Source organism: Erpetoichthys calabaricus, chromosome 5 (genome assembly GCF_900747795.2).
Source record: "Erpetoichthys calabaricus chromosome 5, fErpCal1.3, whole genome shotgun sequence".
Lineage (NCBI taxonomy): Eukaryota > Metazoa > Chordata > Cladistia > Polypteriformes > Polypteridae > Erpetoichthys > Erpetoichthys calabaricus.
This window is the reverse complement of record NC_041398.2, coordinates 8,396,333-8,412,278: the sequence shown is the minus strand read 5'-3', so window position 1 is coordinate 8,412,278 and position 15,946 is coordinate 8,396,333. Positions and strand designations below refer to the sequence as shown.

General features: G+C 40.3%; 3 protein-coding genes across 3 annotated transcripts in view; all 3 read left to right on the top strand.

Annotated features, from left to right (window-relative positions):
• Window positions 1-15,946, top strand: part of LOC114641540 (tigger transposable element-derived protein 1-like) — a 769,935-nt gene that overhangs the window by 164,025 nt on the left and 589,964 nt on the right. The gene's annotated exons all lie outside the window — the stretch shown is intronic.
• LOC127527844 (gastrula zinc finger protein XlCGF7.1-like) overlaps window positions 1-15,946 on the top strand; it is a 196,757-nt gene that overhangs the window by 154,562 nt on the left and 26,249 nt on the right. The window lies entirely within an intron of this gene.
• LOC114641539 (zinc finger protein 501-like) overlaps window positions 4,269-15,946 on the top strand; it is a 419,195-nt gene continuing 407,517 nt past the window's right edge. Inside the window, exon 1 of the mRNA XM_051927949.1 lies at window positions 4,269-4,761. Within this exon, the coding sequence (XP_051783909.1) occupies window positions 4,347-4,761 (415 nt within the window). The 5' untranslated portion in view covers window positions 4,269-4,346. The remainder of the gene's footprint in view (window positions 4,762-15,946) is intronic.

The following is a 15,946-nucleotide window of genomic DNA, read 5'->3' as shown; positions in this document are numbered from 1 at the left end:
CTACTATTACAGTTGAAGCATTTGAGTTTAAGCCTGAATCGGACATCTCAGAAGCAGAAGACAAGGAACATGTAGAGAACTCTAAATGAATAGAATAGGAATATAAAGGAATATTCTGTAGGGTGTAAAGTGCTTCAAAATACCTGACTTCTTACCATCATCACAGAAAACTGTCACTACCACATTGCCTTGTCCAACAAGTTCACTGAATATTTCTGCATCAATTTCTGTCCCTGTGGCATCCCTCTGTATAACTTTTACATCAAGTGGCAGGCAAAATTTCTCAATGACTGAAAAAGACAGCGAGATAAACATGAATGTGCTTTTGAGTTTAGCACTGTTTGCCTCACGGCCAATGACTGTTCACGTTAAATATACTCATCGGCCACTGTGTAATCATTACAGGACTTTTCTCTCACAAAACCCATTCCTAGGCTGAGAATCGATGCCTTTTACATGCATTAATATTCAGAAAATGTTCCTAATGGCTATCTATATATCAACATTTTTTCAGATAGAAATAAATAGGCTAAAATAAATACTCAAACTCTTAATTATCCAAGTTACAAAGGTTTATCTGTATTCAATGTCATTTAAGGAAGTACCACTAGATGAAGCCCGACTGTGAATGTGCAGTTTTCAGGTCAGGCCTATTTTATATCGCCCCTTGTCTCCAAAAGCTGTTATTACAGACTACATTAAACAGAAGGCTAACTGAAAGTGTACATATTAATCATCTCATTTAAAATTGAATATATTGATGCCTCAAATATATTAACTTGCTGATCAATCAATATTTTATGACCTCACTACCCGTTCCCTCCTAAGTTCCAATTTGAAAGCTGATAAATGGCTTTTTATTTGACTTTTGATGTATATTATATTTTACTCTTGAGGCACATGTTGCAGAACTTAAAATGTTTAGCAATTTACACCCATTTATGAAATAGTTTGCTAAAGGAATGTAAAGAAATCAGAGTCTACAAAGAGCATTCAGAACGAACATTTTAAAAAAATATATGGATGTATTTATAAACCATTTTTCTAAGCAACGTATAATTACCTTTTTCATGGAACTGCAGAAAGTCAAACTGCCCTTCATCCTCATCCAACTTCACATACTTCTGTTGTTGGTTGTGCTTCACCTGAACCAGCATGTTTTTACTGAAACGTAATAAAGATCGACAAAGTAAATTATCATTTAAAGGTAAAACTGTTAATAATATGGCAAAGTATTGGTCATGGACAACTAAGGCCCAGTCCACATGGCAAAAGAGGCTCTTTTAAAAACAATGTTTTTCTTTTTGCCTTTTCAAAAAGGTTCATGTCCTCACGATGTTTTAAGAAATACCATCCCCAAGGTAACGTAAAAACACCATGGGATTTATTCAGACTAAATAAAAATAAAACCTAAACACCAATCGTTCTAAAACCGAAGGAAAACTCTCTGAAACAGACAAAGGCAGAATGTGAAGCGAACTGGAATGACAGGGAAGTGCCCGAGCAGGGAGAAGAGACAAGCAAAAATAATCTGATTACTGCTTCTCCGAGATGTTTATGCCAATCTGTTTCTTCAGCAACAAAATATCCTTTACCCCGTAGCCTTATGGATTTTAAATCAAGACAGACACTGTGTGCAGAAAGAACACGGCCAAGAAGTAATTATTTTAAATCATTTATATTGAACCATTTTTATTTTGATCAGTCTATGGATAAATTTAATCTATGTTTTCTCCTGTAAACATGGCGACGATAGAGTTGTTTTTTCAAAAGTCTCCACTCTGGAACCCACTTACAAAACGTTTTCAGGCCCCGAAAATGCCGTTGTAATGTGGACTTGAGGACAAATCGCCACAAAACTTTGGGGAGGAGGTGTATTCTCCGCAAATGTGTCGTTGTGCATATTACAGTTTACTGCTTGAATTTAGGTGACTTTGACTTGATTGCACTTACCATGTAGAACTGCTTGAGAGGAGGAAAATGCCGCCAAGTTCTGTCCTTCGTCTCTAACCGAAGTAAAATGTGTGGCTGGAGCTTCATTACATTTCTGCAGAGTTGGACTAACACTGATGTGATCAACTCTGTTTAATAACTCCCAACTCTGAACACCATTTATATCGGAATGTGTTAAAATTACACTTTGGGAGTGAAAATCAACTCAGAAATATTTAACCCTGAAATTTCAACTCTCCAGTTTTTGCTGTGTAGTGCTGCTGGAGGGATACAGGGATGACATGGCATTGCAAGTACACTTTTTGTGATATTTGAAATGGTATTGTTTTATTTCACGTCTTTTAACCTTTACAATTACTTTCAGTATTTCTGTACACTATGATACTTTAGCTTACTTGAGATGGCCGTGTTAAATAAAGAACAGGACTCAAGCCAACCGGGCTGTTTGTGTCAGACCACATGAAGCCATCAAAATAAATTAATGGAAAGCTGCAGACCCGCGACTCGACTATTATGGGCTGGAGCTCAACTGTCTGTCCTCATTGTTTAAAGTGGCAGTGCCGCCTCAGACACCTTGGTGAGCAGATTCTGATGACCATGCTGGTGAATCCCTGTTGAGCCCACTCCTATCTTGTCCCTCAGACCCTCGTGCCACTAGGTGGTCTTTAGGTGCGATTCCTGCTGAAGTCTCTTTTTAAAGGGCATATCCATCTTGTGGTTTTCCACCTCCTCAAATGCTCCATTTCATTTCCAGCTTCTTATCTCTTCCTGCTTTGCTGATTCAGCTGATATCTCAGTGATTTCCACACACAAGTCCCGTAGTTGCAGTTAATTAATTTCTGGTTCAACTTGCAGATTATCAACACTTGATGTGTCAACAGACCCTTCTGTGTCAGCAGTGCTGTCAGGATCAGTAAACTCTAAATTATACCAAGTTCTGCTTTGCCAGCCCAATCTGATTCTTTACCTGTATGCCACCATCTCTGTCCACATATCTCACAGTTTGCCCCTTTTTTTAGACAAATACAAAGAATCCATCTTAACCTGTGAGTTTGCTCAACTTCAACATCGACATCTTCTACTGGGGCTGAAGAGTTTAGAGTCTCCTTCTCATCTTGAGTTTCTTTATTATCTGATGTAGTGTTAGATAAATCTCTCTGTTCAACTCTGTCACTGCTGGTGGTATGTCGATTGTCACCTTTACCGTTGACTTTACGTAGTATAGAATGGTGGGCCCTTCCAAGAGCACCTCCACGTCTGTCACATTTCAAAACTCCATCCTGTCCAATGACATCTGCAGGTCCCTTCCATTCTGCACAGTCCACTGTTTTGTCGTCCACTTTGTCTCAGATTTATCATTTTCAGAATTAACCTGTCTCTGGAGTGCTCTCCATATTTGGTCTGAACACTCGGCTTCAGTAAATGCTCTTCTTGGAGTGTGCAGTGCTGGAATATGTGCTCCACTGACACACTCCTAGTGGTGTCTTCTAGGGTGGGTGGTCTGTCCACGAGAACACAAGGAAGATTTGGATTTCGGCCAAACACCAGCTGGTATGAGCTGTACCCATAAATATTGTGCATGGTATTCTTTACCATTGGTGCCCCATGGCACTAATCCGGCACTAACCAGTCACATCCAGTATTCTTCATCACTTTCTCTATAATTTCTGTGAGTGTCTGATTGTGTCTCTCAGGTAGTCCATTACCCCAGGGACTGAATGCAGTCGTGGCATTTGTTTCAATGTTAAAATTCTCTGCCATCTCTCTGATTCCCCACCATTATCACTAAGTAGTTTCTGAGGAGCTCCACGTACACTTATGTGAGAACGAATGAATGAATTGTTTCACAACTACTGATGGTCTCTTTGTCTTTACAACACTTCCTGCACTGAAATGTGTGAATGTGTCAATGATGTGAAGACCCCGTATTCCTGTTTGACGTTCATGTCAGTCTATAGCCAACAAAGCCCTAAATATGACGGCTTTAATAGACCTGCCATTGCTGTGTCCAAACATGATGGTGCCGTGTATATAAAGTGTTGTCATATCTACATGGTGGGACTGAAATGTATGCAAATCCCCTCTAATGAAGGTCTGCAGTGCACTTTGATCACATCTGAATTGTTTGATTTGTAATTTTAAACTATGAGGCAGAGGGGGAAATCAAGACAAATGTGTCTTTGACCCAAACCTCATGGAGGGCACTGTGACCTTGAAGTGTGCTCATTATTTTTACTGACCTTATGAAGTTAATTCTACCACTTTTATTTTCACAGGGCTTTCCCATTTCACATGGCTATATACTGAGGTGTCTAATGACCTCCAACTCAGGGCTGTCCATGTGAGAAGAGAAGGGCAAACACTTATAGAGACAGAAGAGTTTCCCACAGAGCATGGCCTCTGCCAAAGAAGATGGTGTGGATGAAAGAACGGTGGACATTAAAGAAGAGGATTATGAGTGGCTCACATTAGAGGATGTGCGTGTGAAGTTGGAGGATCGCGAAGAAAGAATTTCAGTTTTTAAAGAGGAGGAGGAGTGCAAGGAAGTGACTGCTGCCATTAAAGCTGAGGATTTGAATGATTTCTCTGTTAGTCTTGAACTTCAAAAGCATGAAACTGAGGATATTTTCAAGCAAGATGCCTGTGAAGAATCTCCATCCAGTTTACAGCCCTGGTCCACTAATATGGGACAACTGGCTACGCAGGAGAATTCTGCAGAGTTGAAATCAGAGTTATCGGAGTCTGAAGAGAAAATCACAGAGGGAAATGGGAGAGAAGGAGAAGAGTCACCTGGGAGTGTTGGAATAAGTGAGTAATGTGATTAAATATAAAAGAAAGAGAGCATTTATAAATTCTAACAGTTGATGTTTTGACGACTTGCTCGAGTGTATGATAACAAACAATAGATTACCTAATAAATGTAAATTTTAAAGGCAATACTTCGCCTCTGCGAAGCACGGGTATTTTGCTAGTTAAATATAAAAGAAAGAGAGTTTTTATAAATTTTAATGGTGGTTGCTTGATGTCTTTAGAAGATTGAATTGAGTGTGGAGAACACGGTTAATTGAACTTGGATAAAGACCACCTGCTCGGGTGCATGATAACAAACAATAGGTTACCTAATAAATGATAAATTAGACAAACTTTGTTGAATTAGGAAAAATCTAAAGTGTTCAGCACATGACTTGAACATTGTGAAGCTTTGACTGAAGCTGTGACGTGTTAGGCCAACAGCGCATTACGTTCAATGAGAATATCAAAAGTCATATTTTGTTAAAGACGTATATTTCTTAAATTGTGTGGAAGTTAAGGCAGAAATGTCCATACGACTCTTAAGAAGAGAAAACCCAAATTCAGACACATTATTGGGTAGGAAGGCTCTGATCGGACTCTTTAGACCTGATATTGATCACCCATTCTATTCCATTAGGATCTGCTGATATCAATAATAATACCGTTTTATTTTTTTAAAAATAATAAATGTCATTTTAGACGTGCATAAAATTCACATTCCATAATAAAGTGCTACTGCATACAGCATACACAAAGAATATTTACCCATAATGCACACATAATGGAACAAAAACAAGCTGAACAAAACAAAAGGCATGTCTTAATCATACTCCACATTTCTAATCAAATAAAATGTTCAATTAGATATTTGTAGCCATCTACTCCGACAAGAAGAAAACGAGACAGTCTTGGTGAACGCTTCAGGTTCTCATCTAAGAATATAAGCATCTCTGCATGTTCTGAGGACAGTCTGGTCCTCCTGTCATCCACGATGTGTGCTGCCATTCTGAACAGACCCTTGCTGTCACCACTCGTATAAGGAGGGCACAGGTAGGATGATGAGTTTTATTGGTCCTCCAGAAAGCCAGTGGCCCAGTATCTCTTGTGGTATGAGGTTCACAGAGATAAAGATTCACCTCTGATGCTGCTGACTCAAATATCGTTTTTCTTTTTTGACAATTTCTTCATGTGTTCTGCAGTTCTGTTGACGGGGAATTTCCTTGGATCTCTCGGCTGTTGTCTGTCGCTGTGAGTGAGTCTGTGTGGTCGAGACACCGGCACTAACCAGTTTATGTGATTGAGATTTGCAATCATCTGTGAAATACGTGTCTTTGTCCCACTGTTTAATTTGGAGAAAAAGTCATTATGATAATAATATCTATTACAGAATTCGTAACTGTGTAGTGACTATTCACACTCAATGCTTATTATGCATAATTAGTATTATTTTATTTAGGTCTAAAAACTAGGCTCTCACCATTCTAACCAACAAGCAAATAAGAGGGCTAATTACAATTTCTAACTAATCAACGTCCACTTGATAATGATTTATATTTATGTACCAGCTTGGTAGAACTCTGTATCCCTTTCCTCCCATCTACCTACACATTCACTGAAAGGCTAATCAAAGGGAATTTAGTCAAAATAGCTATTGGCTGGTTAATTAATTAAATAAATAAATAAATCGGTCAACAAACACTCACTGGCAGATGGAATTGTGAATCTAAATGATCAGCAAGGTGACATCTTCCATAACTGAAAGTGGCTGGTTGTCCAGGCTTATGAATTCCACTATTTTTGCTGTCACAGTAAGTCTTTGGCGTTCTTGCTGTCAGTATTATAAGGTTGGGTTTTCTAAGTGCTGCCATTATTGGAGGCCGAGTGAGAGTAGGTGACTGAGCTACACTAAGCTTGCTGGTCGCCTCAGCCTTTGAAAAGCTTGTTCTTCACACCAGTCCCTTTTGTGTTGACTTCTCAGATTCTGAATAAGGTTTATATTGTTGAAAGTGTTAGCAGAGAATCCTCCATGACTGAGATCTGTTTGCACATATGTTACAAACCGCAAATTTGTTATCTCTTGTAGAAAGGCAATTTAACTGTTAGACTGGCGAGTACGTGTTTGTGTATTTTGGTAATATTGGAACTTTGTCTTGTATGCTTTTTGTCATTCAAGATTAGATGTTAAGATCAGCTAGTTTTCTGATCATCAGTCAAGTCATTTGGAGTGAAAATTGGATGATTTTGATTTGTGATTGTTTGATCAGATCAGGCCTGTCTTTCACATATAAGAGAAAGGTGGAAAAGTTGAACAGACAAAACCAGAACACGTATAGACCACACATGGGGTGGTCAGACCATAAATGGCACCTCTGTGAGGAAGGAACTCCAACCAGTGTGCCACCACTATACTTGAACTGTTTCATTTATTTTAAAAGGCGGGTAGTGGTTAGGAATTTGGACGTCAAACCCTGAAGTTGCAGGTTCAAATTCAGCTATTGACACCACGTGACCTCGAGCAAGTCACATGATCTGCCTTTGCTCCATTTAGAAGAACATTAAAAATGTAATCAATTGTGTCTCAAATGTTGTAAGTCACCTTGGATTAAAGTGTCAGGAAAAAAATAATTATAATAATATTTAAAATGTTTGTGTTACTTCAGATTTACAGAGAAATGGCAGCTTCTCTCCACCTTCATTTGCTCAACCCTTTCTTCAATACAAAGAGAAAGGTATGAAAAAATCAACAAGAGGATCAGAGAACCTGACAGCAGACTTTTGGCAGTGCAGTTCTCTCCCTGCTGCTGGAGTAACACAGATAGAAGCCATCAACACTGATGAACAGCAAGTGGAGAAAGAAATCCAAATTCACACTGGAAAAAACTGTTGTTTGGAATGTGGCAAACAATTCACACGTAAAAGTGATCTTAATAAGCATATGAAGATTCACACTGGAGAAAAACCTCATTGCTGTTCAGAATGTGGTAAGTCGTTCTTACAGAGAAGCAATCTTCAGAACCACAGAAGAAGCCACACTGGAGAAAAACCTCATTGTTGTCCAGAATGTGGTAAGTCGTTCTTAAGGAGAAGCTGTCTTCAGATCCACAGAAGAATACACACTGGAGAAAAACCTCATTGTTGTCCAGAATGTGGTAAGTCGTTCTCATGGAGAAACGATCTTCAGAGGCACATAAGAATCCACACTGGAGAAAAACCTCATTGTTGTCCAGAATGTGGTAAGTCATTTGTACAGAGAAGCAATCTTCAGCACCACAGAAGAAGCCACACAGGAGAAAAACCTCATTGTTGTCCACAATGTGGTAAGTCGTTCTCATGGAGAAACAATCTTCAGAGGCACATAAGAATCCACACAGGAGAAAAACCTTAGTGTTGTCCAGAATGTGGCAATTTTCTAACAAACGCAATTCTCAAAGGCACACAGAAATTGATACTGGACAGAATCAATGTTGTTGTTCTCAGTGTGGAAAAAAGTTTTTTAACATTAACTGTTTTCGAGTTTACACACAAACTCACATGGAAGAGAAAATGCAGTATTTATGTTTTGAATATGGCAAATGTGCAAGCCACTGATGTCTTTATAGAAAGGCCAAAATCCATATTGAAGTAAAATCTTTTTGCTGATCTGAATGGGGAAACGATTCTTAGATTTATACTCGCTTCAGTGCTACATTGGAAGTCATGCTGGAGAGAAACCTTATTGTTCTCCTGATTGTGATAAGCAGTTCTCACAATAAAGCACCCTACAGAGTAACATCAGACTTAACACTGGAGAGAAACCTCACCAATGCTTGGAATATTGCAATCAGTTATCATGCCTTATTTTTCTGTATAGGCATAGGAGAAGTCATACTGGAGAGAAGCCTTACAGTTTTAATGAATGTGGAATGCTATTCTCATATAAGTTGTCTTCACAAACATAAAATAATATATTCTGGTAAGAAGCAAAGCTGTTATGATTGTGGCATGCATTTCTCAGACAGCACAACTCTCAAAGACCACATGAGAATTCACTTTGGAGGAATAACCCCATTACTGTCCAGAATGTGACCTCTTAGCTGTTCTGAATGTTGAAAGTGGTCCTCTTGTGGTCCATCATCAGCAACACGTAAGATTTCATGAAGGACTCAGAACCTGTACTGCCAGGACATCAGCCATACAGGGACTGATCATCTCTGCACCAGTGCTGTGACATAAGATGGTGAACAATTCAAACACCAGACAACAGAATGAGGTAGCAACAGAACTGTGTGGTGATAACAACTTCAACCACAGAGCACAACTTGAAAAGTTCAATGTAATAATAAAAAATGGAAAAATCATATCAATTCCACAGTGCAGTGCTAACTACCAGGAGGTGCCACTGACAACAAGGAGAATATTTTTGTTTCAGAGCTTTGGAGATGGGGCCTTATCTGAGTAGCAATGAACTTGTACTGTCTCTGAGATCTCATATGATGGCTGATGCCTGGGCTGAGTGCAGACAGCCGTTCTTAACCCTGATAATGAAGAAGTTGTTTAGTGACGTCAGCTGACAGCCAATGCTGTCCAATCAGATACTGGGGAGGGACAGTCGAGGAGGACAGGACACTAAAAAGAGAGCCGTCACATGACAGACCAATGTAGAGGGGCTTTATAAGACTTTTACAGTAATTTAGGTTATCGTTTATAAATAAGTCTTTACAAACCAAACACATTTATCAGCTGTGTGTCAAGGGTGAGGCCAAAAGAGGGAATTTAAGAAGATCTAAATACAAATAAAATTAAACATTCAGGGGTCAAAGAGAAATGTTTAAGACCTGAAGAGGGAGTCAGAACAGCATGCTTGCGATAGCACAGGTACCACAGTTGTGAAGAATATCAATTAATGTGTAGAAGGAATATTATTTAAGATAATAATAATTTTATGAGAAATAGGACACCATAATGAATGCAGAACACAATGAAAATGAAATGAACTGATTTTATTGTCTGACATATAAGAGAAAAAGGGAAGAAAAAGCAGAAACACACAGAGATCTCTGCTGACCCAGCTGTTCAATTGATAAATTAACCTAAAAATATAACGGATGTCACTTTGCTACAAGTCAGTATATCCTGGGGTGGTGTGTGAAGGACGCTCTATACTCCAAATGTGTTGGTTCAGGTTTCAGTTTGAGTTCAGCACAGAGAAGGCAGGTACCAACTGATAACAACGGAAGAAAGCTGATTGGTGGAAAGAACTGTCAGTCACTCCTGAGTGGACTATTGAGGACAGCTGTGACATGCAGACTTCAAAGTTCATGTGTTTTTGATTTCAAATCTGTGACCATGCACTGAATAAGTCTGTTATTTATCAGTTAGCATGTTCTGAAACTGTAATGTCATCACAAAGATCACACAAACACGTAATGTGACATTTGTGATCAATCACTTTTGTTGATTTTTATGTCACCATTCATCAGCCCTGTATAGAGTGCCACTTCCAGATCGGCAACACCACTGCACCCCGTAGCACATTTGGAGTTTGGGACTGGAGCACAAAGTGGATGGCACTCTGAGAGGGACAGACTTGTAAGACGTGAAGAAAGCCAGCTGCCCTCCCTGGTCTGTCTTCATTCAGAAGGACTCACCTGAGTGGTGGGATTGTTCTGCGGCGCTCCTGTTAGCCGACATTTCATCAGCTTGCTTCCTGCATTTCATCTGATAACCAGCAGAGTTAATCAAACATGAGCCAGGCCTGTTACAATGTGAATGTTCTTGATTTTTGGTTTGCTTTATATATTTTTTCTGCTTCTTTACTTTGAGTTCTTGTAGGCCTTGTACATTAGAGATTATTAATACATGAGCATTTGGTGTTAATAATGAATTGACAATTAATAAACTGTTTTTATTGCTAAATTGTAAGTGTGGCCTGTTGCCATTTTGTTGCTTTATCCTTCTTGACTGTGTTGTTAGGACGTGTTGCACTATTGCCTCCCTAGAATTAAGTCACATAACCGACGCTCGGCCTCACACCCTTCATCACATGTTGTTCAGAATCCAAGATTGCTGATCCAACTGTTAATCCCATTCCCTGCTTTGCCAGTCCCTTGGCTGTGTGTGTATCGAGGTGTATGGCTGAAGCAAACCTCTCCTCAAGGAGTCTACAGCACCGGTCAGATGAAGAACTTGACGTTTTGGGTTTAGACATAAAACTGAGAATACCTCACACTGGATATGCTGTAGACGAGTAAAAGGGAGTCCAGTGGGATAGACTGAGGTAATAAGGTAAGTACAATTAGACACTTGCATAGTCATTTTGTCTTTTAATATTTATTTTATTTATTTTTTGCCTTTGCTAAACAAGGTACAATATCGTGCTGTTTGGTGGTATAGATGGCTTCTCCTGAACGGTAACTCTTCATTACACACACACACACCTGCTTACCATCACCGTTTTCAAGAACACACGAGGCACATGGAGACTTGACTGTTTCCTTGTTTAATTTAGATCAGGGGGGTCCAACGTCAATCATGGAGGACCGCAGGTTTTCATGCTAACCATTTTCTTAATTGATGACCCATTTTTGCTGTTAATTATCTTTTTCCCCTTCATTTTTATTGATTTGCTATTTAAGACTCAGACCCCTTATCTGTTTCTTTTATTCCTTAATTCTCAACCAAACAGTAATGAAATACAAAATGACCCAACACATGACCAGATAACCTTTGCTGTCATACAGTATCAGAAAATAAAGAAAGATGAAGGTCTCAGTGACGCTGATCTGCTTTCTGCTGTGGTCAAACGAGAGCACAGCCATGGAATTAAATAACGAGTTCAATTAACAACAACAATCGGCTTATAATTAAGAAACTGGTTAGAGTGAAACTGGTGGGAGTTTAATACCCCAACTGGTCATGTTTATACCCCCTGGCTGGTCAATCGGTTCACCACATCTCATTTTTATTTGGTTGCCATTTAAGGAAAAAAAGAAGCAATTCAGACAATTCTTCAATTAACAAAGAGAAGGGAAGGGAAAAGAAGTCAATTAACAGCAGAAATTGGTTACTGATTAAGAAAGTGTCAGGAAGGAAAACCTGCAGCCTTCTGGGGTCAGAGTTGGTCACCCCTGATTTAGATCAGGTATCAGCAAGAGTGAAAGGGAAGGTCTACAGGACGGTAGTGAGACCAGCTATGTTATATGGGCAGGAGACAGAGCTGGAGGTGGCAGAGTTAAAGATGCTAAGATTTGCTTTGGGTGTGATGAGAATGGACAGGATTTGAAATGAGGACATTAGAGGGTCAGCTCAGGTGGGACAGTTGGGAGACAAAGTCAGAGAGGTGAGATTGTGTTGGTTTGGACATGTGCAGAGGAGAGATGCTGGGTAAACTGGGAGAAGGGTGCTAAGGATAGAGCTGCCAGGTAAGAGGAGAAGAGGAAGGCCTAAGAAGGTTTATGGATGTGGTGAGAGAGGACATGAAGGTGATGGAGGTGACAGAGCAAGGTGACGAGGACAGGAAGATATGGAAGAAGATGATCTGCTGTGGGAGCAGCTGAAAGAAGACGTCTGCCTGAGGGCTGCACCTGACCATGCGACTACAAACACCCTGGCATTTTTGGAATAAGCACTTTAATGTTTTAAGTGAGGTTGGACATTTAGCCCTTTGAGTCATTTAGCCCTTTGTTTATACGTTTATTTTGCTGCATACTTCATCCTTTAATATAAACGAAAATTAAATATACTGGAGGAGTTTCATCGACACTTCAGTCAGGAATACAACATTAGATGTTTCCAGATCTACAGAATTACTGATTGTCTATTTCTTTCATGGCAAGGTTGAGGTATTACATTAAATTCACACAAAAACGAATCGTGTGTGTGACTGGGTCAGGGTGTGGGTGCTTGATAACGTGGACCTTGTCTGTTGCACCTACTGAATCAACTTAGAACCCTAATAGTATAATTTAATCTTATCTAAGTGTACATTTATTTGAAATCGATCTCCAGCTTGACAGACAAGGTGAAATTTCAGACCATTACTGCTTGAATGAATAAGAAGCTTTTCAAACCGCCACTTCTGATTATCCTCTGTCACCGGAGGGAGATCCCAACCTTCACTGAGAATTCATTTTTTTTTGAGAATATGGGAATTTCCACAATAGCAGAATTGACAAATCTGGAAACAAGAAGAAGGTGGTGGAGTTTAATGTCTAATGTGACATTAAGTGACTCAGTAGAACATCAAACTCTCATCAGCATGGCCGACATCTGACTGACCCGTGAGTCCTCGGCGGATTGATTCAGAAATGAAGCACCCCTTGAATGACCAATGGAGGGGAACACTCTACAGTAGTCCCATCTGTAACTCGTTCCTACACATAGTCACTATTCCAGAGCTCCTGATACTTAGTCTATATAGTGCCTTTCAACAATTTTTGTGATTTTCCCATTGGGATTAATAAAGTATCTATCCATCTATCTATCTAACAGTGCTGCTCCAGCAGAATTTTAAGCAGTTGACTTTCAATGACACTCGGGGTCATGCGGTTGTGAATCAGCATGGAGACCCTTCTGGTCACACAAGTATCTGTAGGTCTGAGGTGCCCCCTGTGGAAGAAATAAACTTCTTAATTAAAGAAAGAAACTTTTCCTCTACTGGGACAAGTCAGGTAAAAACCCCTTTGAGTCAGTAATCAGGCAGAAGGCAACTCGTCCATTGCATCTTTAATTTACTTCTCAGAAAATGGAGAAGACGAAGTATTCATCACAGTAGTCTGTTAGAGAATGGTCAAAAAGAAGGGGCAGAGGACCATTTTATAAGCAAGTGAATTTGCATAACAGTGCTGAATTAATGCCTGAATATCATTCTTTGATTATTTAAAATACATGAGGTACTTTAGCGTAGAACACAACCAGCCTAAGATAAAAGTCTTTCTCCATAATGTCCTTGCTCTTCAATATCACTTGAATTCAGCACATATATCTGTTATGAAAACTGCATACATGCCAACTGGCAAGACTTACTAGGGGCATGAAAGAACATCACAGAGTTCCAGTTCCGTACTCGGCATCTCCTGAAACATTCTGCTTGTTTACTTGACCATTTCAGCCACCTCTTTAAGACATTTCTAAAACAAACACTTATATATTTCACTGTGCACTGCAAACCAAATATTTAACTGCTGCTACATCCACATTACTGTCTCGCACCCCGCCCCTCACTATGACACACCCACAGCTGATTGGCTCCACAAATCTAATAACAATGGATGCCCTGACAGCCGCACTCACCCTGCATTCTCAACACCAAATTCGCTTACAGATGTGCTGAACCCATCCCCCCCAGCCCCCCCCCCCCCCCCCCCCCCCCCCCCCAACAAATCCTGTGAAATTGTTTTTGCCCGCAACCTACAAACACAAAGATGACCTCTGCTTGTTGGGACATCAAGTGACTTGTAGAGGGTACTGGTCAGTGGTCACATGGTGTCAGATGGCTGAGTGTTACACTGGAGTTATAGTTAAGCCCAAACCCTGGATAGAGGGGCTCAGTGAAGGAGGTGTTGAACCTGTGCAGGAGGGTCATTGTGTGTGAGACGCTATAAAATGTCAGAGAGCCAGCAGGCCAGTCCAGATACACACCTATTCTGGGGCTGTAGGGGCTGCTGATTACAGTCTGCTGGTTATTGTGACTCACAGCACTGCAAAGCCAAGTTCCCACCATCTGTTTTACTGCTCAGTCCAATCCTCATGAGTCATCCACTGCACTCCACCTCCCAGTAATCACGAGTCCCAGTCAGAGCCTCTCTGCAAAGAACATGAGACCACCAGTCAAATCTGTCAGGATGTTCAGGATATTCAGTCTCTGTCCCATTCCTCACAGGTGGCGCAGTGGTAGTGCTGCTGCTTTGCAGTAAGGAGACTGTGGAAGATTGTGGGTTCACTTCCCAGTTCCTCTCTCTGTGGATAGCGCTTTGAGTACTGAGAAAAACGCTATATAAATGTAATGAATTATTATTATCACATGTCACCTTCTTGTTCCCTTCAGACAGACGGAGGTCTCTGTGTGCCGTGTTGGTGTCCAGTGTGAGGAGACAGAAGTCTGAAAGGACAGAAAAGAAAACGAGAGAGGAATTCTGGGAGTGTGTAATGGGACTGGGGGCGGAGCACAACACAGACAATTAACAAGAACCAATCAGGAGCTGCTCTGACCAGACACTAATAGTAAAGATCTCATCTGATTGGACAGAATGTATGGGAATTCAAAGTAAAATGCTGGAATTACAATATATGCCATAAGGTCACCGTCAAGGTCAGAGTTCTAATGGACTGTCCACATGGGCCACTGGCTTTGTTAAAATGTCCCTTTTTATTGTCACTGTCCACCTCTTTAATTTAGAATCAATCCTCTGTCACACTTCATCACCAATCTGATTTTTTCTTTCCTCAAAATACAGCCCTGATCCTCGTTCTGCCCCTTCCATTCCCAGCCTTTTGTTCTTCTGTTTCCAGTACTCTACTAAACATTTAGGGGTCACCCCACAGGTCAGAGTTACACAGAATATGATAATAAAAATTAAAAATTAAATCTGAACTGCCTGAAAATGAAATGTTTATAATGAATTGTCATAAAACCCGTGACTGACAGCTCAATGATTGCAGCAAACAAGATGGCCATCGAGTGCTGGGAGACGTGCAGTTCATGAAGAAAGTCATCATGGAGTGAGCTGAAGCCACTCTGGCAGTAAAGGGGACATTTTAAAATCAAAAGACGCAGCTTCAAAATAATAAGGAAAGGAAAGAAGTTGAACTGAACTGTAAGGCCGAGGGGTTGGAGCTGCAGCCTCACAGACTTTGAATTTGTCACCCAGTCGTCGTCTTGACTGTCAGGCCTGCATGTTCTCCTCGTGTCACTCCTGCTTTGATTCACGCACTCCACAGATGTGCATGTTGGGTTCATTGGCGACTCTCAACTGGCCTTGTGTCCATCAGTTATGTTTTGTCTTTCACATTTCTCTGTTTTACAGTGTCATTCACATCTGTCTGCTGTATCTCTTTTATAGCGCCTGTCGTTTTTGTCATTTTCTCTCTGTTATAGTGCCTTTCCTGTCATCTCTTATTGTCAAGATAAGTAATTGTTAAACACTTCCTTATATGAAAGTTGATGTTAACTTCTGGTAATTGAGGGATGATCCCTAACTCGTGGGAGAGACATGGCGGTTGT